At 38.6% G+C, this 27,492-nt stretch overlaps 4 protein-coding genes across 4 annotated transcripts in view; 3 read left to right on the plus strand and 1 right to left on the minus strand.

The window, feature by feature from the left end:
* The window catches only part of LOC134667551 (cryptochrome-1), a 48,492-nt gene extending 39,829 nt beyond the window's left edge, over positions 1–8,663 (plus strand). The window contains exons 9-13 of the mRNA XM_063524977.1: positions 298–424; positions 1,319–1,501; positions 2,064–2,231; positions 2,700–2,823; positions 6,120–8,663. Of these exons, the coding sequence (XP_063381047.1) occupies positions 298–424; positions 1,319–1,501; positions 2,064–2,231; positions 2,700–2,823; positions 6,120–6,236 (719 nt within the window). The 3' untranslated portion in view covers positions 6,237–8,663. The remainder of the gene's footprint in view (positions 1–297; positions 425–1,318; positions 1,502–2,063; positions 2,232–2,699; positions 2,824–6,119) is intronic.
* LOC134667561 (short-chain specific acyl-CoA dehydrogenase, mitochondrial-like) overlaps positions 1–27,492 on the plus strand; it is a 185,925-nt gene that overhangs the window by 106,191 nt on the left and 52,242 nt on the right. The gene's annotated exons all lie outside the window — the stretch shown is intronic.
* LOC134667566 (cytosolic Fe-S cluster assembly factor Nubp2 homolog) lies at positions 9,221–12,083 on the minus strand. Its single transcript, XM_063524998.1, has 4 exons — positions 11,906–12,083; positions 11,500–11,770; positions 10,762–10,933; positions 9,221–10,054 (listed from the first exon to the last, which is right to left on the minus strand). The coding sequence occupies exons 1-4, from the start codon at positions 12,014–12,016 to the stop codon at positions 9,826–9,828; spliced, it is 783 nt and encodes a 260-aa protein (XP_063381068.1). The 5' UTR covers positions 12,017–12,083; the 3' UTR covers positions 9,221–9,825.
* Positions 17,529–27,492, plus strand: part of LOC134667570 (protein tweety) — a 122,124-nt gene continuing 112,160 nt past the window's right edge. Inside the window, exon 1 of the mRNA XM_063525004.1 lies at positions 17,529–17,819. The gene's annotated coding sequence lies outside the window, so the exon portion shown is untranslated. The remainder of the gene's footprint in view (positions 17,820–27,492) is intronic.

The raw sequence follows: 27,492 nt of genomic DNA on the forward strand, positions 1-27,492 counted from the left end.
TGGAAGAATGTAGGTACAGTCAACAGTAAAAATATGGGTGTAGTCAACTTATTCAAAAATATGTCCCAATGTAGTTCTTAATTCGCTGGCATAAGAGCTATGGGACATATTTTTGAGATGATTTGTGCACCCATATAACAATAGTACGAATTACACAACAAAATTCATTTTATTTTCATAAATAGAACGAATTAAAAAAAATACAACGTTGTTCCAATTAAAAGTACTAATATTAGGACCGTGGGATGCTAGAGGTTAATGCATAAATGTATTAACACAAACGTTCCACTTGTGCAGGGCAACTCATCTGGCGAGAGTACTTCTACACGATGAGTGTAAACAACCCGCAATATGGGCAGATGACAGGCAACCCTATCTGCTTGGACATCCCGTGGAAGGAGCCCAGCGGTGATGAACTCAAGAGGTAAGGGATGTGACACAAACGTCCCACGTGTGCAGGGCAGCACATCTGGCGGGAGTACTTCTACACGATGAGCGTGAACAACCCGCAATACGGGCAGATGGCAGGCAACCCTATCTGCTTGGACTTCCCGTGGAGGAGCCCAGCGGGGATGAACTCAAGAGGTAAGGCATGTGACACAAACGTTCCACGTGTGCAGGGCAGCTCATCTGGCGAGAGTACTTCTAGACGATGAGTGTGAACAACCCGCAATACGGGCAGATGGCAGGCAACCCTATCTGCTTGGGCATCCCGTGGAAAGAGCCCAACGGGGATGAACGCAAGAGGTAAGGGATGTGACGCAAACGTTCCACGTGTGCAGGGCAGCTCATCTGGCGAGAGTAGGTACTTCTACACGATGAGCGTGAACAACCCGCAATACGGGCAGATGGCAGGCAACCCTATCTGCTTGGAAATTCCGTGGAAGGAGCCCAGCGGGGATGAACTCAAAAGGTAAGGGAATATTCCAGTCACTTTATTCGAATGTTAGTTTCGGTTATCATATTTTTTTTACGTAACAAATAAGTCTACCCCGCTTTACTTAGTGTCCTGTTTTTGCATAAACATCAGTATGCATGACGTTTTGACAAATATAAATTTTAATGATAAACGTGGAGATTACAATACGAATTCGGATCCATAAAGGTCGTGCCAACATAATTATTTTACTCAAAAATGCATTTAAAATTCGGCATATCATAGCTATCGTAAGTGACATTGGAAAACTCCATTTGGTTATCGTATTATTGTGCAATAAATTCTAACTGCTGGCTTTCAACTATCATTAAGGTTGTCATGCAGGTAATCAAACATACGAGCAACTACTGCATTTTCTGACATTCCTATCATGCTCTACAGCTGGATGGATGGCCGAACCGGTTTCCCGTTCATCGACGCGGCCATGCGCCAACTCCGCATCGAGGGCTGGCTCCACCACGCCGTGCGAAACACCGTGGCCTCATTCCTTACCCGGGGAACTCTCTGGCTATCCTGGGAACACGGGCTGAACCACTTCCTCAAGTATCTGCTGGACGCTGATTGGTGAGTTATACAGACATAAGAGGCTTCACGCAGTATGAAACACCGTGGCTTCATTCCTTACCCGAGGCACCCTCTGGCTATCCTGGGAACACGGGCTGAACCACTTCCTCAAGTATCTGCTGGACGCTGATTGGTGGGTGATACAGACATAAGAGGCTTCACGCAGTATGAAACACCGTGGCTTCATCCCTTACCCGAGGCACCCTCTGGCTATCCTGGGAACACGGGCTGAACCACTTCCTCAAGTATTCGCTGGGTTTGATGCATGGTGTATAGCTACTGCGGGGCTAGCACATGATTGGCGCGATAGTATCTCGCGGCGAGATAGACTACCCGTCCCTCTTTAATTAACATAGTTGGAAAAAGAAGGACGGAAAAGAAGAAAGAAGGAAAAAAAGGCCTAGTGGACCAAAAATAAATCGACATCCTGCTCTTTTTTTTTTGCTGTTCTATCCAGCGAACTTTATGTTTAGTTAGTACACCTATTTTATGTATATGAAAACCACAAATCGGACTTGGCATAACTTTAAATTTTATAAAGTCAACCCGTTTACGTCTCCAGGTCCGTCTGCGCCGGTAACTGGATGTGGGTCTCCTCCAGCGCTTTCGAGGCGTTACTGGACTCTGGGGAATGTGCGTGCCCCGTGCGTCTAGGACAGCGACTGGACCCGAGCGGCGAATATGTGCGCCGCTACGTGCCCGAGCTCACCAACATGCCGCCGCTCTACATGTGAGTACCGAACAACTACCTACTGGATTTCGGAGAATGCGTCTGCCCTGTCCGTCCAGGTCGGTAAACCGCGGCTCGCGAGCCGCATGCGGCTCTTTGGAGATACTATTGCAGCTTTTCAAGTCACTCATAACCAAGAAAAATAACGTTTGTGTCGTTCCTAAAACTAGTTATTTCTACGGCGTTCGATCCATGAGATCCGGAGCATTCTTCGCCAGCACCACATCCCGAAAGTATCCATTCTGCGATGAGTTTCGATTTTAATGGTCCAGGTTTCACGCGTAATGGGTCTCATCCAGCGCTTTTTGAGGGATTACTTGACTCCGGTGAATGCGCATAGCCCGTATGTACGTCGCACAAAATTAATACACTCAACTTATATCGACCGGGATATGGATAGTGATTACCTTTTGTAATAAGTGTAGTGAAACTAACCGTGAACCATTTAAATTCGGCCGTTAATTCCAGCTACGAGCCGTGGAAGGCGCCGATCGAGGTGCAGGAGCGCGCCAGGTGCATCATCGGGCAGCACTACCCGGCGCCCATCGTCAACCACCTGGCCGCCGCGCAGCGCAACCGGAACGCCATGCAGGTAACATCAGCTGGGAAACACGACATCGAAATTTCTTTATCCGCCTCTCTATCGTTCGAATATACAAGATAGAGAGGCAGATAACGAAATTTCGATTTTCGTGTTTCGCGGTTGGCCAGGGTTCCTATAGAGTTCGACCGAGATTTCTCCGTTCAAGGCTGTTTCACGGATAGCATTCACAGAAACATTGAATTCTATAAAGCTAGGTAATTACAATATGGGTGCGGTTACACTGTCCATTTGCGAGGTAGTTGAAAGCGACGCGAGCGCGCAACGACTTCGCTCCCATTCTAATATGACAGTACGCAGCGAAATCGTTGCGTGCTCGCGGCGAACTCGCTGCGCGCTCGCCTCGCTTTAAACTCCGAAAGTAAAACGGTCCAGAATAATTAGTTATGATTAAAACAAACATATATTTACTTTTATTCTTGGTACATAGTGCTACCTACTGGTCCCTCACTCCACTCACTGTGTCGATGTGTAAGCATATTTTCTAGTTGAGTATAAATTATAGTCGCACCAATAAAAGTCTGCAGCGGATTTGATAGCCCGCGCAGTGTAAGTGTTATTTATATACGACATAATTTCGTAGAAGTTTGACGTTTAAAATGACACTTGCACTGCGTGGGCTATCAAAGTCGCTGCAGACTTTTTACGGTCTAACACAGATACTGCTGTACACCGACCATAAATTCAATTTTCACGTATAATGTCTTCGGTGAGAAACTCTAAATAAATACCTACCTACTTATACTTTTTTTTTTCAATGAAACGTTACAACACTTGAAATTTGTCCGTGACACAGTACCTCGCTGCCGTCTGCAATGCTCATTATAGCGAGCGAGATGTGGGCTGTCCACATCATAATATACTCAAGAAAACGTGACCCACGGACGGCCAGGTACTGAAAGCCTACCCTTCGACTGACACTTGTATGGTGCGCGGCATTGGCCTATTAGCTTTTCCAAGTTGGTTTACCATACCCTCTGTGACAGAATCACATTAAGCCCGCTCCACACTCGCGCGCAAATTGCGATGTGAAGCCGCGAACGCGAGTGTGGAGTCGAGTTCGTAGATCTTCGAAATCAACTCCACACTCGCGTTCGCAGCTCCACGCCGCGATTCGCGCACGAGTGTTGAGCGGGCTTTAGGAAAGCGGGCATGCTTGGTATTACGAGGCAAAAGTTGTATTGTATTGTATTTATGTTTGAGCTGATGGCCGTGTTGCCAATGCTCCAAATAAATAAATAAAAAATAAGGCCATAATTGACTCCTGCGATAAAGGCCTTGTGAGTTAAGGGGTTAATTTACTGACGTACGGTCAGCCAAGAAAGTGGTCTACCACTTTTAGACTCTATCAATCAGATGATAGAGTCTAAAATTGGTAGACCACTTTCTTGGCTGACTGTACCTATACGTTACGAAATGTATAAATTTAAAGTTGATGCACAATTGCAGAATATATTTGTTGCGCAACTTAGGGTGGTATTCCATCTGTCCAATGTCATTGCCTTTCACTCTCTCACTAAGCAAAATGTAAGACAAAATACACATTGGATAGGTGGAATACCACCCTCAGTAACCATATGATATCATTATACCAAATGGACTTGTGCCTGGAATAAACTCAATTTCGATTAAACATCTTTGTACAGTCGCCATCAGATATATAGGAGCGGCCAAGGCGCTCACAAATATATGAACACGCCTCTATTGTCAAGGCGTTAGAGTGCGTGTTCAGATATTTTGAGCACCTCGGCCGCTCCAATATATCTGATGGCGACTGTACCTACTTAGTTTCGTAATAAGTGACGTGCCCGCTTTTGCGCCTTCCGAGTGTAATGTTATGTACTATAGCTCTCCGCCCCGCGCGTTTTCTTAAAGCGACGTCTTAGTTAAATGGTAAACCTGACTCAATTATACCTAAAGATAAAGATCTATGACCAGTGCATGTACAAATCCCCAGCAAGATAAGTAGATAACACAACTGACTAACTATCCTGTGACGTATACTTATACCTTTACCCTTACCCTTCAGAACCCCTAGTGTAAATTCCATTCGATGGCGTATTATATCTAAGGACTGGACCTTACGGGCAATAAGAATGAGGCCAGTACAACGGTGTGACACCGCTACTAGCCCCGATGCAAATGATTTCGTCTAGTTCCGCGCAACAATTTTGTTTATCTTAATAAATTTTACACATGAACATATAATGACCCAGTAATGGGAACCATAATAGCAATGTTTAATGTAGTTTATTTTGATCGTATAATAAAATTGCATGAGACTTTTATTGCTGAAAAAAAAGGACTTTTCAAAAACGTTGTCCAAATCATATTGTCCTCTCTTACAGCACTGCTGCATGCATGGGCTCGAAACAAAATTGTCAGTACATTGGCAGAGCCCTATTGCTTTTCCTGGTAATAGCCCTTTTCACATGTGTTGTAATCCTAACCGTCAAAAAAAAATCTTTTTTTTTTCTTTCAGTACAAACGGTATTTCTTGTATTTGGATTTAGTTATTGCAGAGTATTACCATATAAAATTAAATTACATTAGTATAAGCATTAAATATTAGTAATTTTTAAACAAAAACATTATTTTTGAACAAACGCGAGAACCTCAAAAAATGGGGTCACCTGACGAAAACATATGCATCGGGGCTCGTACAACGCGATTGGTTGATGAATTCGCATCACGCGCGTGATTGGTCGCAACTAGTTGCGTTAGACTGCACGATTGGCTCGAGTTCGTAAGTGTCACCGCTGAACTAGTACCATTTATAGTGCCCGTCCTTAGATATATGTACGTCAATGGCGTTATGTCTATTTTTGTATGGTATTTTGAACAGTGCGCCAAGCGGGACGTTTTGGAAACTCATAATTCCATACAAAATGACACTTTAGAGTCTGTGTGCAAAGAGAAGAGTCGTGAAATGTATGGGCTACATTCCACGACTCTTCTCTTTCCACACAGACTCGTAACACAAACGCGTACGTCACGTCCCGCTATCGAAAGAAATTTACACTAAGGGCTGATTTAGACGGCGCGCGAACTCGCATACGATTTTAGTTACATTGCGGACTGTTGGTTACGTCCAATTCAACCGACCGATTAAAACCCGCAATGTAATGAAACTCGCATGCGAGTTTTCGCATCGTCTAAATAAGCCAAGGGTACTATTTCTAATTTGTACAATGTAAAACACAGGTGACGGTGTATTGTACTGGGGCATGACGTTAACTTGTTTTAAACTGTTTATTTCTTACATTAACATGACCGTTATTTCGCAGGAGCTTCGTCAAATGCTTCAAAAGGCGCCGCCGCACTGCTGCCCGTCTTCCGAGGAGGAAATCCGCCAGTTCATGTGGCTGCCCGACGACGCGATCGCTCAGGTCACCACGGCTTAACTACCCAAGGAATAAAGTCCTAAATCGCGTGGCAACTAGGAGGATATTAGTTAGACAACCAACGTACCAAGAAATATGGATTTGTTTCGTCTAATGGTCTTTTGGGAAACTGAAAGCTGCTGTATCTGGAAATAGGTATCATGGCGTACCTGCCACGGATTTGTCACGGCTATGTCAACTGGTTTGTATAGGCCTCATCCACAGACCAGAGCAATAGCGGTACAAAATTGTATGGGTGCGCAACCGCTTATTTCAGTTGCGCCTAAAACTATGACCAGTATACTTGTGTTAATTAAAAATATTTACATAAAATAAGCTTTAGGAGTGTACCTCGGCTGTAATAGTATAAAATGGTGAAAAATACAACTTAGTTGTATTGCTGGAATCGTAGTATTGTAAAAGTAAAATTGCACCTGTGTGCATTGCGACCTCATGCTAATGGGGTTGGCCGGTCGAAGTATTTAGCAGATGGCCGCAGCATAGCTTGCCATGTCAAACCATAGAAGTGTCAAATTTTTTTTTTAATGGAATTGTACGTCCTGGATGCCAGCCCTTTAAGCCAAATCTAATAGAAAAAGGAGCAAGAATCTATAGTTCGTTTTTTTTTAGCATTAGAAAGAACTTGAAAGAAGGTAAGCGATCTTGGCATGTCATTTAATTGAAAAACGCTTTTTAAAAATCAATAAGTATTACTTATGAAAGCAGAAGAATATATATGATCGTATTAGATTCATAATTGTTACATATTTGCCGTAACTTATTTTTAAAATGTGTTTTTCAATTAAAAGACACATCAAGATTGTTTACCTAATTTCTAATGCTAAAAAAAACAAAGTATAGGCAAACCTTTGACAGTTGCCAACCTGATAGTAAACGCATCATAATGCGGTATCTGTGTAGTCTGTGGCCTCATTGCTTGAGATGTGAGGTATTTGATTGGCTATGCTAGGGGGCTATTCATAAATTACGTCATTTCAAATTAGGGGGGGGGGGGGTCTGGACATCGGATGACGGTAGCATGAAGTGGGAGGAAATGGGGTCATTTGAAGCATGATTTTTGAATGATTATAGGGGGGGGGGGGTCTAAAATCGTCAAAAATCGATGACGTAATTTATGGACAGCCCCTAGGCTAGAACATAAGTATGGGACTTGGCTTGAAGCGTCCGTTCCGTGGCTCTTGGGTGGGGCGATTACATGAAACACCAGATGGCTTAGCTTAGTCCAAAATATTATGACATTATGATCTTGGTATCAAATGAATATTATAATTTATAATAAATTATTGTAATCAAGCAAACTGATGCTGCATTGAATGATTTTCAGATAACAAATACTGCTTTTAAGATGTATTTTCAAATGTTTCATATTAGAACGAGTAATAAATTTAAAATTAATTTGCCCGCAAAGAAACTAGCCTACCTAAACCTATTTTTAATAGGTGCATTTAAATTTGACAGAGCTGTGCCAATAACGTTACTTATTACGAGTACTGTCATTTAGTAGGTATACATATATATATGGGATTTGTAAGTTTTTTTATGGATAGGATCCTGATTTAGTCGGCAAAACTGGCTGCGATATTTGTGCGATTTTTGTGTCGCATTTTTTTTACTTAGTAATTGATTCAGTGTTTATCAGATCTATACGTATATTTTGATGTTTAGCATTTGTGTCGTTGTTTCTATGTTTAGCTATAGTAGGTATAAATAGTATTCTCGCTCGAATTTAACGAATTCACTGCCACCCTCTTTTCCTGGACATTCATCAGGTGCCGCACTTTGCTGTCACTATATATTATGAACGCGTCTGTGCGTCAAAGGCACGGGAGAAAGTCACGGTGACGCATATTATGCGTCGGTGGCAGTGAATGCGTTAATTACTGTACTCGTGCGACTTCACTGTATACCACTCACATAGTCTTTATTAAATTTTTTGATGGGCCGTTTGGTTAGGTAAGCGAAAGTACATATATGTCTAAATCGATGAATCTAGTATATAACTGGATCTGGCATGAGGGGTGGGGGAAATGACCGAACGGGATAGTCTTATGTATCTTTCAGTAGGAGTAGCAGTGAAAGAGCTATTATTGTTTGTCCTTGTGAGTCTCACATTTTATATGTTCCCCATCGTAAATCTAGTATGGATTATGGTGGGCAACAAATAAATTCGACCAATCATAGTGTCGCATTGCGTGTTTTGTCCCTCACGGAGGGACGCGTAACATACCACTTCTATAGGATCCTACCTTCTATGTCTAATTCATAATTTTAAAAGTTGTAGGACTTAACATCTCTCAGAATTGGGTTTTAGGTATAATTTCCAACTGAACTGGGTTCAGTCATTCCGTTTAGGGATCAATCGGTAAAAGGGTTTAAAATGTAATCGGTACATGTTAGGAACAATAAATAACTTAGTTGTATGAAAAATTTAAAAAAAAGTGATCTCAAACAGGTCAAACATTTCTAGGGTAAGTATTATAAAAAATGTGGATTTTAAGACAACAATTTATTAGTATAACAAGCCAAATTATACAATATCAGGGTAAATCTAAGGTACCAATGAAGACACATGCCAAAGTAAGCCTTGTGTCAATGAGACAAGGCCTATATCTAGGTGTCCTGATGCGTACATTATTTTGTATGTATTTTATATAATAAAATATATTATGAATATATTTATTTTAGAAAAATCAAATGCATTTTACAATGTTTATATACAATTCAATGTTATTCCTATTTACACATAATCTAACGCTACGTCTTACGTAGGCGAACAACGCGCGAACGCGGCGCGGCGCGGCGCGGCGAAATCAATCCTTTGATGCCCATAGAAGTGTCCTACGTAAGCGATCTCGTTGCGAACGCGGTGCGGCGCGATTTGCACGCGAATGTCAGGCGGCGCGGCGCGGCGCGGCGCGGCGGCGGCCGCTTTCGCCGCGCCGCGCCGCGCCGCGTTCGCGCGTTGTTCGCCTACGTAAGACGTAGCGTTAGTAGTTTCGTAATAAATGTCATTGTGTTTTAAAAGTTCGTTTTATTTTTATTACAATCACACATAAAAACTAAAGGAATGGTTTTGTTTATAGTTCGTTTTTTTTAGCATTAGAAAGAACTTGGAGGAAGGTAAGCGATTTTGGCATGTGTTTTAATTGAAAAACGCTTATTAAAAATCAGTAACTATCATTTATGAAAGCAGATGAATAAAAATGATCGTATTAGATTAATAATTGTTACATATTTGCCGTGACTTATTTTTAAAATGTGTTTTTCAATTAAAAGACACATCAAGATTGTTTACCTTATTCCTAATGCTAAAAAAAACGAAGTATAGAGTGTATGGTTATCGATGCTTCAACTTTTAATAACCTTCATTCTTTATGACTTATAACAAAAACATAACATTGGCTGTAACAACAACATACGTATATTATGTAACAGTCTTTATCCAAAAAATATTGACCCACAAAGTTGCCATTCTGTAATTCAATTTCAAAATAAAATATTTTCAACCTTATTCCGTACAGCATTCATTTCAAATTCAACTGCCAATTATTATTATTATTATCTTCGATTATTGCAACTCGACCCACATCTATGCTCTATCATTCTGTGCTAGTGTCCTCACCAGCTCATCAAACACTTTACTAGTAGTTGAATCTGGCAGCTCCGTGACGGCAGCTAGTCCCTGTCCTGCCAGCTTGCCCACTCGTGGGTCGATGGGTACGCTGCCGAGGAATGGGATCTTGGCATACTCGGCTAGGGACTTTCCACCTCCGCTGGAGAAGATGTTAGTGCATTCGCTGCAGTTTGGACATTCATAGCTGGAAAAGTAAATGTTGATTATTTTAACCTCTAGCCGCCCATACGTTAAACCTTGCCAAGCAAAATGAAATTTTATTTTGTCGACACAAAGTTCAAATTAGAATGGAACAGGAGACCTTTTTATAGGTCTCTGGGCGGCTAGAGGTTAAGTGTCTTCTTTTAACAGTCCTTAACACTTTAGTGTAGTCTAAATGTTAGAAACGTTAAGAAGACACTACATGAATTCAATTTTTTATTGATAAAAATAGAATTTTATATGTCAGGTAAATACAATGCTTAATCAGACGAAGATTAAATTATTATTTGTGAAGTTTGTAGCATATATTATTCTATTACACTTTATATCCTTGTGCCGCCTAATGTACATCAGAATGTACACTGTTTCAATGGAATGTCAACCTTAATTCAAAACAAAGTGGTATTTCATTTGTCTCATAAAATTTTTGAACAAATTAAATTGAACCCGATTGAATATATGACAAGATTCTATCTTCTTTGGCTATAATTTTATTTATTATTATTAGATGGCAACAATATTTAGCAATATTATGCATCTTTGACTTGCTAACACATTCATTGCCACTAAGTGCTACGGGTTACGCTCGTAGCGCGTAGTCACGTCTTTGCCGTGTGTAGCGCGTAGTCGCTACGAACAGTGTACCCGACAGTCGGGTTCTTGGCCCTGAATATGGTAAACCTGACTCACCCACTCATATTCTCAATGATACCCATGATGGGAATGCCAGTCTTTTTGCAGAAGGTGATTTCTTTCCTCACATCCTCGATGGCGACTTGCTGCGGAGTGGTCACCAATATGGCGGAGCACTGGGGCACTTGTCGCAAATTCTCCATCACAGTGATGTGTTCGTCTGAGGTGCCTGAAATACAGAATTAAAAGAAATTAAAATATATAACTTGTTAATGTTAATTATCAAGAATTAGGATGTTATTGCTTCAAAAAATATGAAAAAACCTGTCAAAGACGTAGCTAAACAACTCATCATAGGTACTATAAATGTTGTACAAAAATTGAAAATCGTAACAAGTGGCGATAATTCATAGTATACAGTAGGATAGTCTTATTTCTTAATACACTACAACAAAATGAATAAATTGTAGACTTATTGCTTTGTCAATTTTGTCATGTTGAAAAAAATATGATACTTGATACTATGTAGCATTATAGTCATACATTGGGGTTTTCAGTGCGGGAATGATTTTGTGTATTTATAACTGTTTATTGTAAAATAATTACCAAACTATGAATTAAATGTAGGTAGTAAGGTCCAAATGTGCTTAGAAATGTTAAATTAGTATCGTTTTTCACAGTTTTTACCTGTTATTTGGCTAGTGCATTCACAGTACATTCACAAACATTCCCGCACCGAAAACCCCGTTGTATGATTGAAGTTTATTGAAAAGTTTCTATCTAAATATCACCTACCTGGTGGAGTATCGATAACAAGATAATCAAGCTCCTGCCACTGCACATCTTCCAAAAACTGCTTAATCATGGAGGTCTTCTTAGGCCCTCTCCACACCACCGCGTCGTTGCGAGAACTTAACAGAAAGCCTATGGACATGACTCCGAGCCTCTGCTCGGGGTCTGTGTACACGGGGACCCATCCCTGGGGGCCTTGATGGACGTTATGGTTCTCAAGATTCAGTAGATAGGGCACACTGGGGCCGCATAAATCGACGTCCAGAAGTCCAACCTGATAAAATATAGCGAGTTACTAGTGTCTTTTAAGTAGCTGATAATCATAGGAAATGTTTTAATAAAGTTTTCAGAAGTTATATGTACAAATTTCAAACATAATAAGAAGAAAAACTAAGTGAAAAGTTCTCACCTTATAACCTCTTTCCTTCAATGTTAAAGCTAACTGAGTGCTAACAGTAGATTTTCCCACACCGCCTTTTCCCGACAATACCAATATAACACGTTTCACGTCGTCTAACATAGTGAAAAGTATAAAATAAATAGAATTCTTAAGTTGTAGCAAAACGATAACAACACGTTTTTTTTTTTTTTTTTAACAATTATGGCCTGGATGCGAGTCCTTTAAGCCAAGTCTTTATTTTGCTATTGTTAGAACACTTCATTTAAAGAGTTAAATGGCAAAGAATGCACTAATAATTTTATTACAACACACTTCACTTTATATCTTCAACACTGTTGTTTTTATATACTTGTATAATGGAACGTAACTGTCAACATTTTTAAGAATATCAGTGAGGCGGCGGGGGACATTATTATCAAACACTTCACTTAATTCACTTGCAAGGATGAGTCTTTCAAACGCAAACACTTGGCATTTAAATATAAGGTGTTCAACATCTGCAACGCTACCATTCTGGCAGTGAGGACATGTACCATCGGCTATAATCGAAAATCTGGCTAAGTGCGCTGGTGCACAGTTGTGACCAAACCTCAATCTATTGATGGTGGTAATAAAGCTACGACTTCCAATCTTTATCTTCTCATACCAAGGCTTTCCAGGTAAGTCGGTTTGAATACTAGCGTACCATCTTCCTTTTGTCTCTCTATCTTTGGTCCATAAATCTATCCACATCTTAGCCACAACAGTCTTAACAGAAGCTTGACAATCAGTTAGTGGAATTCTAGTACTACATCTTACATCTAATTCGTTGATACCTAAATAAGCAGCTTTGTCTGCAACTTCATTCCCTGTTATACCAGTATGGGATGGAATCCACATAAAATTAATATTTACATTATTATTTTTCAGTTGTAATAACAACTTTTTAATTTGGTACAATATAAAATTATCTTTATAATGCAATTGATTATTCTGTAATCCATAAATTAAACTAAGTGAATCAGTGAAAATAAAGAAATGCTTATATTCTGACATTCTTAATATAACTTTCAGGGCTTCAAATACAGCATATGCTTCAGCCGTAAATATGGAACATAAATCATGCAACCTAAAGCTTTGTACAAATTTAGTCTGAGGATCATACACTGCACATCGAACATGGGACTCTGCTTTACTACCATCTGTGTATAATTTGTAATAATTGGGAATTTGTGACAAGTAATGTAGAAAATCAGTATTATTATTGATAGATTTTGTGCATACTGTAATGTTTAAAAGTTTACTATTAAAGCTATCGTCATAACATGGCCAAATTTCATTTTTATATATATTACTAAACTTAGCTTCCACCTGTAAGAGTAATGCTGTTAACTTAGGAATTCTGGGATGACCCTTTATTCTTCTTATTATACTTTGATTATTTTTAGCATATATCTTAATTAAATATCTGTAAGCTAACAACACCCATCTGACAGGTAAAGGCATTGTTTTTGTCTCTACTTCCATTGCTCTTATTGGGGTTGAACACATTGCCCCCGATATTATTCGCATTGCCTTATTTTGAATTATTTGTAACTTATGTGTGTGATCAGTATTCATATGTACAAGAAAACTATAATCAAAGTGACTTCTGACTAGGGTTTTGTATAGTAAGGACAGTACTTTAGGGTCGGCACCCCAAGATATACCGGCAAGACATCTCATAATATTTAAACCTTTAACAGAATTACAAATTATGTGCTTAGCATGTAGCTCAAAATTTAAATGATTATCTATTACTACGCCTAGAAACTTATGAGAAGGAACTTCTCTAATAATCTCATTATTATATACAATATTTACATTTGTTGTGTCTTTGCTCAATATTAATAACTTGCTTTTGTCAGGATTTATCTTTAAGTGTAAATAATTATTGTAATAAACATGAAGTTCATTAAGTGCATTATTAATGTGAGCTTTAGCTACATCTAGATTAGAATTAATAGAATATATTACAAGATCATCTGCAAATTGCAGTATACTAACATTAGAACTATTTACAAATGAGTTTATCTCGCTAGTGTACAAATTATACAGTAAAGGAGACAGCGTTGCTCCTTGCATTGTGCCTTTGGAAACTTGTCGTGGTCCATGTAATATGTTATTAAATTTTACATATAGCTCTCTATCATCTAAGAAATTAAATATCCATTTGCATAATTTCCCAGGGATATTAATATTAGATAGAACTTTTACTAGTATTGTAGGATCAACATTGTCAAATGCTCCTTGTACATCTAAAAATATACAAACAGCATGTGACTTGTTATAATTAGCTAATTTTAAATCAGAAACAAGAGATATGAAGCTGTCAGAACAGCTTCTACCTCGTCGAAAGCCGTTTTGAAATGGAGGCAATATGTTGTTTGCCTCAACATACCAATCAAGTCTAGTCTTTATCATATTCTCAAAAACCTTACCAATACATGATGATAGAGAAATTGGTCTATAAGAATTGGCCTCACTAGGAGGTTTATCTGGTTTCAAAATAGGTACTACACATTGTGTTTTCCAAGATTGAGGTATTTTGCCATGTATCCAAAGTAAATTCATAATTCTTAGCAAAACTTTTTGACCATTAACATGCAGCTTCTTTAAAAGTAGGTATGGTATATCATCTAAGCCTGGGGTAGTATTTTTCCTAGATTGCAGACTTACAATGAATTCCTCCCAAGTAAAAGGTTCAATAAGGTACTTAGACTCATTATTATCATTGTTACTTTCAAATAAACTTTCTATAGAGCTAGAATCGTTACTACAACCTTGGGTTAGTTTAGTTATAAATGGTTCTATAAATTCATCATTTTTAATTATCTGTTTAGATTTTAATCCCTTAAAACGTTTAATATTGTTCCATATTAACCCAATAGGTGTACATCGATTTAAAGAAGCACAAAAACTACGCCAACTACAAGTTCTTTCCTCTGCTATTGTGCGTTTTTTAAGAGCAACAAGTCTCTTGTACGTAATATAATTTTCTATGGATGGATTCGCCCTGTAATATTTTAATGCCTCGTAGGCTTTAATGACACTATCCTCACATTTTTTATTCCACCAAGGAACCGGCGGTCTGCTAATAAAGTTTGTATTTTTAGTAAGTTTTGGGATACATTGTATTTTTAATAGGTGGAGTTCAGAAGTAAATTTGTCATATAATTGTATAGGATCATTCTCATTTAAAGGAAAATCCGAAAATACCTCTTCTGAAAGCTCTTTATATTTACTCCAGTCAGCTTTAGTATATATAAATTTATCTATAGGGTCACTTATTTGATATTTTTCAAGAGAGGTCAATATACTAACTATAGTAGGGTAGTGATAACTGCCCATAGGGTCGTCGTGGACTTGCCACTCGCACAGAGGTGCTATGCTTGCACTGCAGAAGCTAACATCGATCGCTGAAGGATTTCGATTAGGGTAAGTAACTGTAGTTGGGTTTCCGTCATTTAAGATACATAAGTCTAAGTCACTTATAATATCGAACAGTGTGTTACCTCGGGATTGGTTAGTAGCGCAACCAAACGCTGTATGATGTGCATTGAAATCTCCTGATATTATTATAGGTGTTGGTAATTTTTCAATTATATTTTTAAGTCTATTTAGTCTTATGTGTGGACGGTTTGGAGGACAGTACACACATAAAACTGATAAAGGCCCTCGGTCAGTCACAATTGAGATCGCTACATTTTGAATACTTTCATAAAAGTTAGTTTGTATAAAAGTATGTTTGTATATATTTTTAACAAGTATAGCAACTCCGCCATGTCCATTTTTACTATATTTGCAGTAAATATTATAATTAGGTATTCTAAAAGCAGTAGTTGGTTTTAACCAGGTTTCATTAAGAAGACAAACATCAATATTATTAAGTTTTAGAAAATTAATTAGCAACGGTTTTTTATTTGAAACAGATTGAATATTGAATTGAGCAATACGAATGTGTGTAGGATCCATTATTTAATGTTTTTAATAAGCATATCTTTAATAGAACTATTAGTGATTGGGTTGGAATCGGTCTTGTTGGCTAATTCTATGAGAGTGCTAACCAGTGCATTCATTAAATCTGTATTCTGTAACAATTCTTTTTTAATGTCAAATTTCGGGATTTCTGCTGATGTAGAAGGAACAGGTTTTTGCGATTGTGTTTTTGGTGTTTTTTCAGGTCTTACAGTTTTGCTTTTGTCAGGTAACGCCGGAAACTCGACTTTTCTCGTGTCAGCCTTAGAAGCATATGTGATGTTTGTCTTCTTTTCCATTATTTTTTTAAGTTTTACAGGACAAGCTTTTGAAATTGCCAAGTGGGGGCCGCTACAATTGGCACAACATAAGTCATTCGGTTTGTCACAGTCCTTATAAAAGTGGTCGCCCGAGCAAATGGAGCAACGCTGTTTTCCGTTACATACTTTAGCTGCATGATTAAATTTAAAGCATTTGAAACACTGCAGTAGTGGAGGCACATATTCAAATACTCGGTACGAGAATAAATCGTACTGTACATTGTCCGGTAGTACATGCGACAAGAATGTAATGCTCACCGTCTGTAAGGGAACACGATCCTGTCCGATTTTTTTCGTGAAGCGGCGGACCGCTATGATCTCATAAATAGAGCTCAACTTTGTGTATAAATCCTTGTTCGAGATATTGACTGGCACGAATCGAATTATCCCAGTTTTTTCGATTTGGGTCGCCGGTATGTACGCCTTCATGTTGTTTTTGGTCAAAAATGCAGTGTTGCTTAGAAAGTTGTTTGCATTATTATATTGCTTGAAAACGACTGCAATTTTGTTAGCGTTTACGCGCTGTATAGCTGTTACACCTTTTATGCCATTTGTGAATATGTGGTTGAGAAATATTGGACTTTTATTTCCCAATCTGTCCTTTGCGTCCACATGCTCTACAAAAACTTTAAACTCTAGTTTTCCCGAGTTCTCAGGGTATAGTCTTTTGTAGTCCGGTTTAAAGTACGGTAAATAAGCACTATTAGTTTGCTCACCCCCGCCGCCATCGTCCGTGCCGCCTTGGCCGTCGGTTTTGGAGCGCTTGAGGGTGGGCGGGTTTTCCCCGCCCCCCTCGTTATCTCCCATTGTTAAAACACTATCTATAATTATTTACAACTTTTAACATTAAATATATACAAGTTAAGTCAGTTTAAACTACTTTAAACTAATAAATAACAATTTTTAAAAGTTGGAGCGAAAATTTTCCGTCTACTTTTTTTAAATTCCCGCCAAAGAATCGATAACAACACGACGATTAGACGTTTTTTGACAGTTCAATAACTTCAAGCGTGGTTTATTACTTCACACATTACAAACACGCTCTTAGTAAAAACAACATAAAACGCCTCATATTGTTACGTTCCATTACAAGAATGTGTCGTTGTTGTTTTCAGTTATAAAAATATTAACTGTATTTTAAATCAGGTAAGAATAAATTGAAACTAATAAAAATAATAAAACCTCAGCAGTTTTGAAAATTTCCTTTGTTGCAATATTTATTATAACGCGAGATTTTTTTATTTGAAGTCAAGGCCTAATTTTGACAGCGCCTGCGCGCAGCCTGCGCGACGACTGTGGCGCCGCTGTGGTCAAATCAAAAATTCTTCAGTTTTGTAAAGATTTTTGTAGTGGTGGCTGTGTAGTTTGCGAACCGGTATTCTTATTAGGAAATGAATTATTTTTCTCAATACACCCAGGATTATTGGACGTTTTATGACATAATTTGTTTGTGATATTGTTTTATGTGTTCATTTTCCGTAGAATAGATAGTGTTTCGCGGGTGCAAGTGTATTTCTTTTGCGTAGTTTGAGTTCATTTTGTGGTTGTGCAAGGATTTTGTTCTCGACTTCGGCTCGCGGCGGTCTCCGTTGCAGGATATTTGAGAGGTAAGGTTGTGTTAGATTATAGATAGGAATTGTAGACGATGATCGTGGAAGGCGGCGTGGTGTAGTAAACACGTCCTGCGGTGCGGGCGTAATAATAAATGCGGGTCTCGTAGTGCCGGGATCGGGCGACTCCCGACCCACCCCTAGTTAAGCCCGGCGGAGGGCAATCTCGCGATGACTCTATAAACTGCGAAATATACTTTTACCCTTCTTTATTTACATTCTCTATGCCCATGTTATGTTTTGTCGTGATTTGCTGTGATGTCTTATTATTCCTCCGTATTATTCGATGCGTGTCGGGAATTTACACTATCTAACTTATTTATCTACATATTATGAGATGTCTGAAATGAATCAATCTTATTGGTTTACAAATTACATGTCTTCGTTTTATACTTGCATATGTACTTGTGTTTAATTTGACTGAATGTTTGCCAGGTTTTGTGTGAAGATAGAAGAATAGGAATAGAATAGAAGATTAAGATATTCAAACAAAATAGAAATATGATAAAGAATAGGAAATGATGAAGGGAAGGAAGGATGGACACATGCAGTTCTAGTTATGTTAATTTTTTTTCTTTATTTATTCAGCTCTTTTTGCAATGGTAATAAGTGTAAGTAAGTTCATAAGCAGAAAGGTCTAATCATATTTACATTAAATACAATATGAAAATATTTTTTAGCTTAGAATTTAGATATACTTTACTGTTTTTACTAGTTTTATATTTTGTTGCACTAATGACAAAAGCTCAGCAACAAAATAATCAAGTCAAAAAACTGTTTTACTGTCTAGGCATGTTTTACTGTTCAGATTATAAAAAAAAACAATTTTTGTAACATGTTTAGTTTTGTCTAACACTCAACCTTGGGACATATCATAATTTTGTAACTAAAGCTTATTCCCATCATAACAATCCAATTACTAAATCAAATATTATTTAAATATTTGCAAATCCTAGTCACGAATTAAAATACGCAATCTTTGCATAAAATCAGCATTAAACTGGCAACATGTAAACACTGAGCCGCACATAGCAATTAAATACACAAAGTAATGTTCATATCTCCAGCTATTGTCATGCAGCATCATTCTGAATAGTAAGTGACGCCACACTGAGAGATATGCAAATTTTCACACCACTTTGTATGTATCGTAAAGCATGGCCCAGATCTTACAGACCCTGAATTGATAATTTAATTTTTGCCAGTCAAAACTTGTTAAGATTCGAGTCACATTTTTCTTATGTTATTCTAAGATCATGGTTATGTTAAACCAAGTTTTTAATTTGGTTTTAAAATAGTTGTAATCTAAAATAACATTTTGTGTTAGTACAGTCAATCTCCAAAATACAAATGTTTTTAGTTTAGTGTGAATGTTTATTTCAATAATTCAGGCATTAAATTTAAGTACAGTCACTAACTGAAGTTGCTAAGCAGGCTAGGTGTTCAAAATGATCTTGTCGCGACTTTATTACAATGAGAATAAGAGTGTCAAGGTAATTTTGAACACCACACCCGCTTAGCAACTTCTTCTGCTGACTGTACCTACTTTATTACCTTTGGATAAAGGATAGGCAGGTATTACTTGATATTACAGAACAAATAAATAAACTGAAATAGCTAATAATAAACAATGTTGTTGTTGTTGTCTGTCCTAGGGCACCCCGGAGGTGCATAGGGCCTCCACAAGATCCTTCCACGCCTTCCTGTCTTGAGCAACCGTCTTGGCCTCGTTCCAGCTCAGTCCTACGGCTGTCAGCTCGTTCTCTACGCTGCGCCTCCAGGTGTGCACAGGGCGTTTGCGGGCTCACTTCCCGCCCTGAGGCCGCCACTCGAACGCGATACTGGCGTTGTTCGTATCTCCTCTTCGCAGGGTATGACCGATCCATCTCCACTTCCGCAGCGCTACTTCTTGGGCGATCGGAGGTTGTCGGCACATACTCCACAAATCCTCATTTCTTATAGTCTTAGCGGCCAGAATATGCGAAGGAGGAATAATAAACAATAAGTAACTAAATTGATGGGGATCCTATATCATCGCATAATAATTGATTGTCATAATAATGTTACGCATAAATCTCTTTTCGCATATTTTTTCTCCAGCTGAAACAGAAAGTATTTTCGAAAATATTTTGCATAGGTTATGTAGAATAGGGTAGGTTTGTGTTATAACTTTTCAGAAATGTTAATATTTCCAGCACAATAAAAATTATGTGAAATGAGTTTTATGCGTAACATTACATTAGGACAACCAATTATTATGCGACCCAATATGGACCCAATTTGATGCACAAAATACTGCAACCGGATTAATAAAAATGCCGTGGCCAATGATAATGATGATGATGAGTTTTAATATTGTTTATTTAACCAAATAAAAATCGAATGTAGATAATGTTCTTATCTTTGTGTATCTTTTGTAATATTGCAGTGCAGCAGCACTGCAGCAGGTATGTTATTATTATAAACACTGGATTAAAGATAGGAATGTGTTTTCTTCCGAATGCCGTAGTTAAAGCCTAAAATACAAGTTGTAGTGCAATTAAAGCAATTTGGTTCTTACTGGCAAATCTAGGATACCTATATTACTTACCTAGTTTGACACTATCCCAAGGCCCGTGGAAAAAGTCACCAACCTAAAGGTACCTACCTACTTTCTGATTCTTTCTAAATTATCTATCTATACATACACTTTAGGTCTATTGCACATAAGGTACTTAAGGTACTTTATAGTTTAAGTCAAGAGTATCCAAACTACGGCTCGTGGGCCTAAGCCCCCCCCCCCCCCCCCACATCTGGCGTCTTTCGAGCGTCGGTGTCTACAATTCTATGGCCGACGTCGACGCAACGTCGACGCAGCGTCGACGCAACTGCGCAGCGACGTCATTTTCCATAGCGCTGGACCGACGCCGACAGACGCCGACGCTCGAAAGACGCCAGATGTGGGGGGGGCCCTAATCTGGGCCGCATACCCTTTCTTTTGGCGTGCGTAAAAGAAAGAAACCCAAAGACCATCCTGCATGCGAAATGCAAACCAGTATTGAAATACTGAAAGTTACCCTATGGCCAAAACGTTTGGTACCGCGGTGTCCGCAGTCCAAGTCTATAAATACATACATTCTATACAAACAGTACGCGATTTGATTACTCCTTATAACGCGGAACCCAATACGATCAAGCCCCACAGTTGTTCGTAAACCCAATTCGCGTTAATTACAGGGGAAGCCCAAGGCCGCACTTCCGTTACGATTACAAAGTTCTATTCACACTACTTCGACACCGACTTACAACCTTTTCGCTTTAAGTTAGCTCTCACCCCCGCGAGGGCTGCTCCCCTGGTGACACGTGGCCTGCTTTATGGCTACGGGGTTGCCATTATTGGTATTTTAATTAACATATTAGTGGCATGATGTTGGCAACACTTTTTTGTGTTGCGTACGTCGGAAAATTGGCAAAGCGTAGAGGAATCCCATTTAAAGTTCACGTCCCTCTTAAGAACAGAAGCCATCTTACCTAACCCAATGGCTTCTACATCTACATTCTACAGGGTCACATAATAAATAATAGTACTACCGTACAGAAAGGACACTTCCTACAAAACCGAAGTTTGACAGCGATTCAGGGACGAATCATGCTGTCCCTTTCTAATGTATGGCACTATCCCTTTTGGCTATTTAGGGTTGTCAAAATTCAAGTCATTATCTTATCTGTGGTCGTGCACGTAAAGGGACGTAAAGTTGTGTCAACCCTAATAATTGCTCAAAGCAATGCTGAGCCGAGCGGAGCCGAGAAAGCCCGAAAGGAGCTAGGAGTGAGTCCCCTCTGACCTTTTCAAAAGTGAGGAAAAACGCGTTCGGCAAATGAAACATCAAACATTTTTAGAAGTTGCGATATGATACCGTATGGGCGTCGGTGTGTTCAGTCCTTTATTCGACTCAGCGCAACTGATATTTTCTTTTGATTCAGGTTATCATTATGTCATCTTCGAGAAAGGTTATTAGGTTATCTTCTCGTCATCCGACGTAACCTTGTACCCGATGCATTTAAGTGGCAGCTACTAAACTAGGTAATAATGAGCAGGTTTTAACCCGCTAACTAGGTGGTTAAATGTGTAGAAAAACAAATAGGAGTACTCACTTACTCATTAGTAAGATTGTTGTAATTCTTTCATTGAGATACTATTCTAATATAAATTGCAAATGACCATTCCCTTTCCTTGAACCGGTTTTAGCGTAAGTATTAATTTTAGCGACAGTATATACTTTGACCTTTTAATCCACAAGAGAAACTAGGTCCTGAAAGTGTTTGTTATTGTACTGGAAACTACTAAAGCTCCGTTTATCCGTTTGACTAGAGACAGACTACAAATACTACATTACAAGATTACAGACGACTTTGGCGTTACTAACCGGTATAAGAAGTAACGGATCCTTAAAAAAGCGCACTTAAATCATCCTGTGAGTCAGACGAGTCAGAGGAGCTACCGCGAAAACCGAAATTCGCAAATTGCGGGGATCTTTCTCTTTCACTCCAATGAAGGCGTAATTAGAGTGACAGAGAAAAATGCCCGCAATTTGCGAACTTCGATTTTCGCGGTTATAGCCCAGACTAACTGTTCTACACCGTACTAAACGTACTTACTTAAATAAACAGTCTTTACTCAAAGACAAGAAAGTTATAAAAACCTTCAAAATGTTCATACGAACTAACGTCGCGTTTCTTATGTTATTGTTGCAAAAGTAAGAGTACCTACATTTGCTATGTAAATCGATTTTAAACGGTTATCGGGTACGCAGAAAGAAAGTTCGTCAGTTCGTGGTATGGCACTCACTGACGAACTACGATTTACTTATTTTAGTATAGTTGTGAGTTTGTGAGCGAAAGTCAAAGCTCTATACAAATTAATGGGGCAGAGACCCCGCCGGTGCGACAATATCGACAATAATGATTATTGATTAGGAACGAACGCTTCTTTATGGATACTATCAATCTTTATTACTAACTTGTCTCTGCTTTAACCTAACTCAAACATTTATGACGCATAATAAACCGCTGATTAAAAGTTTCACAACTCAACTTAAGCCCTTTGAGCAATTAATCCCAAACTAAAACACTTTAAGCACTCCAGAGTTGCGTAAAAACCGAATGCCAGTCCGTGTATTCACCAAACGTACCTACATACACCGCTGTAAAGGGGCCCACAGATTACCAGTTTACTAGACGATATCAGCCTGTCAGTTAAACGCAAAAGGTGACAGTTCCGAACAACTGACAGGCTGATATCATCTGGCGAACTGGTAATCGCTTTAGGCAGCAGCAGCTTTGGGTACTGAGCCTATTTGGGAAATGTCTTCCCAACTTCCCATCACGTTCCTAAGTCTAACACACTCGTCAGTCTCAAACCTTTTATATGCTCCGAGACAGTTTAGAGGTTTGCAACTTTAGGTATTGTTAATTAACCCTTTACCAGACTGACAGTTCAAAGTTGACAATCGAATGTCAGTCTTACTGATCGAAAGAACACATGTTTGAAGTGCCGTAAGTGGGAAATATCCCACCAAAAACATAAATGTAAAAAAGGAGAGCCAAGTTCAATACAAAAATTATGCTTGGCTGTGGGGCTCGCCGCAAAAAGAATGGAGATCTAAATGAGTGCCACTGCCAAGTTCTATGCAAAATCCAAATATGTATTTATAGGAACAAAATAACATTATAAACAAGTATTAAACTCTATTTCCTTGCTTTATTGGATACCTATAACAATTGCTGTTATTTAAAAAAATGTGAGATCTTAAAGTAGGTTAGATTTGACTTGGCCAGTTTTCATTATATCAATCATTTTATATATATTGTAATTCTGATAAAACCTGGCCAAGCCAAATCTAACCTACTTTAAGATCTCACATTTTTTTAAATAACAGCAATTGTTATAGGTATCCAATAAAGCAAGGAAATAGAGTTTAATACTTGTTTATAATGTTATTTTGTTCCTATAAATACATATTTGGATTTTGCATAGAACTTGGCAGTGGCACTCATTTAGATCTCCATTCTTTTTGCGGCGAGCCCCACAGCCAAGCATAATTTTTGTATTGAACTTGGCTCTCCTTTTTTACATTTATGTTTTTGGTGGGATATCAATACTTTTTGTAAAGAAAACTAGGCAGGTATTGAGATTTAATGTTTTTTCTTGTGTTTCCGCTGTATGGTTTTTACTTCTGTTCTTTGTATAATTATGTGGTACCGCGCGCCGCCGACGACACACCGTTGGCCGGTTGTTTAGAGCGTATTAAAAGTTTTTTGTATGGGGACGGGACACCACTTATTTTTTGACTAAACTTTATTTTAATATAGCAAATATAATAATACATATATTGGGGTAGTTTCAAATATCTGCTTGTAACGGTTCCAACGCTACAATAAAAAAATATTTTTTTGTATGGGGACCCCCCCTATTTTTTAACTTTTTTTTATTTTTAGATTTTTTCCTACGCTTACACACAATAACCGAGCTGGATTCCAAATTTCATCCTTCTAGGTCATCTGGAAGTAGGTTAGGTTTAGGTACTTATATCAGTCCCAATAAAAAATGTTTTTTTTGTATGGGGACCCCCCCTATTTTTAAACTTTATTTTATTTTTAGATTTTTTCCTACGGTTACACGCAATAACCGAGCTGGATTCCAAATTTCATCCTTCTAGGTCATCTGGAAGTAGGTTAGGTTTAGGTACTTATATGTCAGTCCCAATAAAAAGTGGTTTTTTTGTATGGGGACCCCCCCTATTTTTTAACTTTATTTTATTTTTAGATTTTTTCCTACGGTTACACACAATAACCAAGCTGGATTCCAAATTTCATCCTTCTAGGTCATCTGGAAGTAGGTTAGGTTTAGGTACTATAAGTCATAAGTCAGTCTTAAAATTTACGACTTTTTGACCTTCATACCTTTATAACCGTTTGAGCTAGCTTCATGAAATTTGGGCTTCTAGATATCCTTATGGATATAATTAAACACACGTAGTTTTATGTGTTTACGTCAAAGATGTTTTGAGTTATAGAAGGGTCAAAAGTGGCACCAAGTGGTTCGTGTAATATTACACTCGGCGCTGGCTAGCCAGTTCCTTTGCTTGAACTTGGCTTGACACGCTGCCGCGTGTCTAGATATATCCCTTAGCGCCACTTGCACTATTCCACTAACCCGGGTTAACGGGTTAAACCTGGAGTTAATATGGTTACCAGTACAATTTGACGCTAAGTTAACAGTTTAACCGGTTAACCCCGGGTTAGTGGAATGGTGCAAGTAGAAGTTTGCCTGTTAAAGGGTTAAAAGCAGGGGAGAATATGTGAAGAGTCAGAATTACACTGGTCATAATATAGCAGACTGGTAGCAAAGGTTAGTGAGTTGCAGGCAGACGTTACGAAATGCCGCGCCGCGCGAGACTGCGCTTTTTGATGCCCTGGTTCTGTATGCAGGTATGTACAATATGTACTATACACTAGATATCTGAGCGCGAATACTGTCGTCTGGGTCGCAGGCTACGTACTATCAAAGGAAAAAGTTACAGTGCAAAGGGGTACAGTAATTGGATTATACATTTTTTGAAAACATACCCTGAATGCAACTGATTATTTTGTAATTTTGGCTTATTGATGTATTTGTAAGAAAGAGTTAAATATAAATTAACTAATCAACGCTTGGAAAGTTTTATGTATACGGGGGTTAGTGACGTTATAGTGTCCAAGATTATTCTATGAAAAATTTAATTAAGCACACCATGAAAGTAACAGTAACTTTAATGCATTAGTTTAAAATGATTTACACCATAACGCGGTAATCTAATAAAATACTTTCTCGCAAACATGAATTTAATGTATTTAATTAAATAAATCAAGTTGTGGATCTTAATAGTTAATACCTAGCAATCAAACACTTAAATTAATGTTCTTCGTTTAATCATCCACGATATAATCTTATCGCATGCATCTAGATGTGGGCGGGTCTAGTATTCTAGTCTAGTTAAATCAATTTCAAAGACCTCATCCATCAATAATTCTATTGACTAGCTGGCTGGTTCAATCAACTCGATCATTTCCATCTATTAACATATCGGCTGTAATCATCTTAGACTTGTTTATCGTTTGATTCGTTATTAAGAAAAAGTAGAGTCCGACCGAAACCGGTTTTTTTGCCGAAACCTAAAACGGAGTCGGCTTTGCTCTAGTTTCGCAGTTTCAAAAAAAAAAAATGCCGGAATTACAGTGTTGTACAGCTTGGCAAAAAAGAGTAGAAATTAAAAAGTGGCAACACTGTAGTGTCGTCCCGTTTTCTTATATAAATTGGTTTGAAAGGGACGACACTACAGTGTTGCCACTTTTTAATTTCTACTCTTTTTTGCCAATCTATAATACCGAGAATACCGACCCGAAATGTAAACTTTTAAGAACTTAAGATGGCCCTCTTACTGGGGTGATCACAGGGAGTGATAGTCACCTAGTCAATATTAAAATGTCCTTGGTATGCTACACCATTTAAGTAAATGTAAACGATGCATTTAATGCAAAATTTTCTCCATTTCAGAAAAACTTTAACTGACGATAATTGCATTCGTTACTGTAGCCCAGCGGTCGGCAACCCGCGGCCCGCGGGCCGCATGCGGCCCGTGAACCTGTCACTTGCGGCCCGCGAGCCTCCCTGTCTATTTTGTATGTAGTATTGATAAACGACAATGTCTAGTCTAGTCCTCAATATTAACAAAGTGCGGCCCGCTTCAACTTCGTTACCTACTATGTGGCCCTTGGCTGCTAAAAGGTTGCCGACGCTGCTGTATAGCCAATGGGCACTTGCGACTTTGAACCGGATTTTAACCTGACAAAACAATAAGATACTCTTTTGTTTGTTTAGGTAATCAAATGGGATCAAGTAAATATTTAACTCCGGGCATATAGTTCATCCTGATAAGCCGACGAAATAAATCTGTAATACGTACGAGTACTTCACAGATAACTGACCTAACCCATGCTAAAGTCTAAAGAGCATACTGCGATTACAGTAGTAAATGTTTTCTGTCAAGTTTTTTCATGACACAATTCTGTATTTATGTCGCAAATTGGGTTGCCATATGATCAAATGGAATAATCTTGACCAAAGTCCGGACATCACTCTAAAAACCCTGAATACTCCTTGATTGATGGTCAACTCGCCACCATATCCTACGGCATACACCATTAGTAAGCATTATTTTAACTTATTTTTATTGCAATAAGGTCTCCTCAGTGTGTATTCAACTGAAACAAAAGAAATGCAAACAAAAGACATTTTTCCCACAAGTTTTTGTAAATAAAATTCCTAACGAGTAAATTAAGGTCAGGCCTCGGTCACTTGTCGCGATAATGCAACACTCGCTCTGGCACTAACGAGAATGTTGGCGCGAGAAAAACGCCGAGACTCATTACATGTGGAGATAGGAATTCAAAAGTAGGATCTCACCTGTGTTCCGGAGGTACCGTAGGAAATTAGAAAGTGAAAATTTGGTTATGTGTATACATACCTATCTACCTACATATAAAGATACAGATGTTCTGAAATGCTTGTCTATTAAATTAAGGTCAGGCCTAGGTCGCTTCTCGCGATACCGCGACACTCGCTCTGGCAACGATGCTGACGCGAGAAAAG

This window comes from Cydia fagiglandana, chromosome 9, assembly GCF_963556715.1.
Source record: "Cydia fagiglandana chromosome 9, ilCydFagi1.1, whole genome shotgun sequence".
Classification (NCBI taxonomy): domain Eukaryota; kingdom Metazoa; phylum Arthropoda; class Insecta; order Lepidoptera; family Tortricidae; genus Cydia; species Cydia fagiglandana.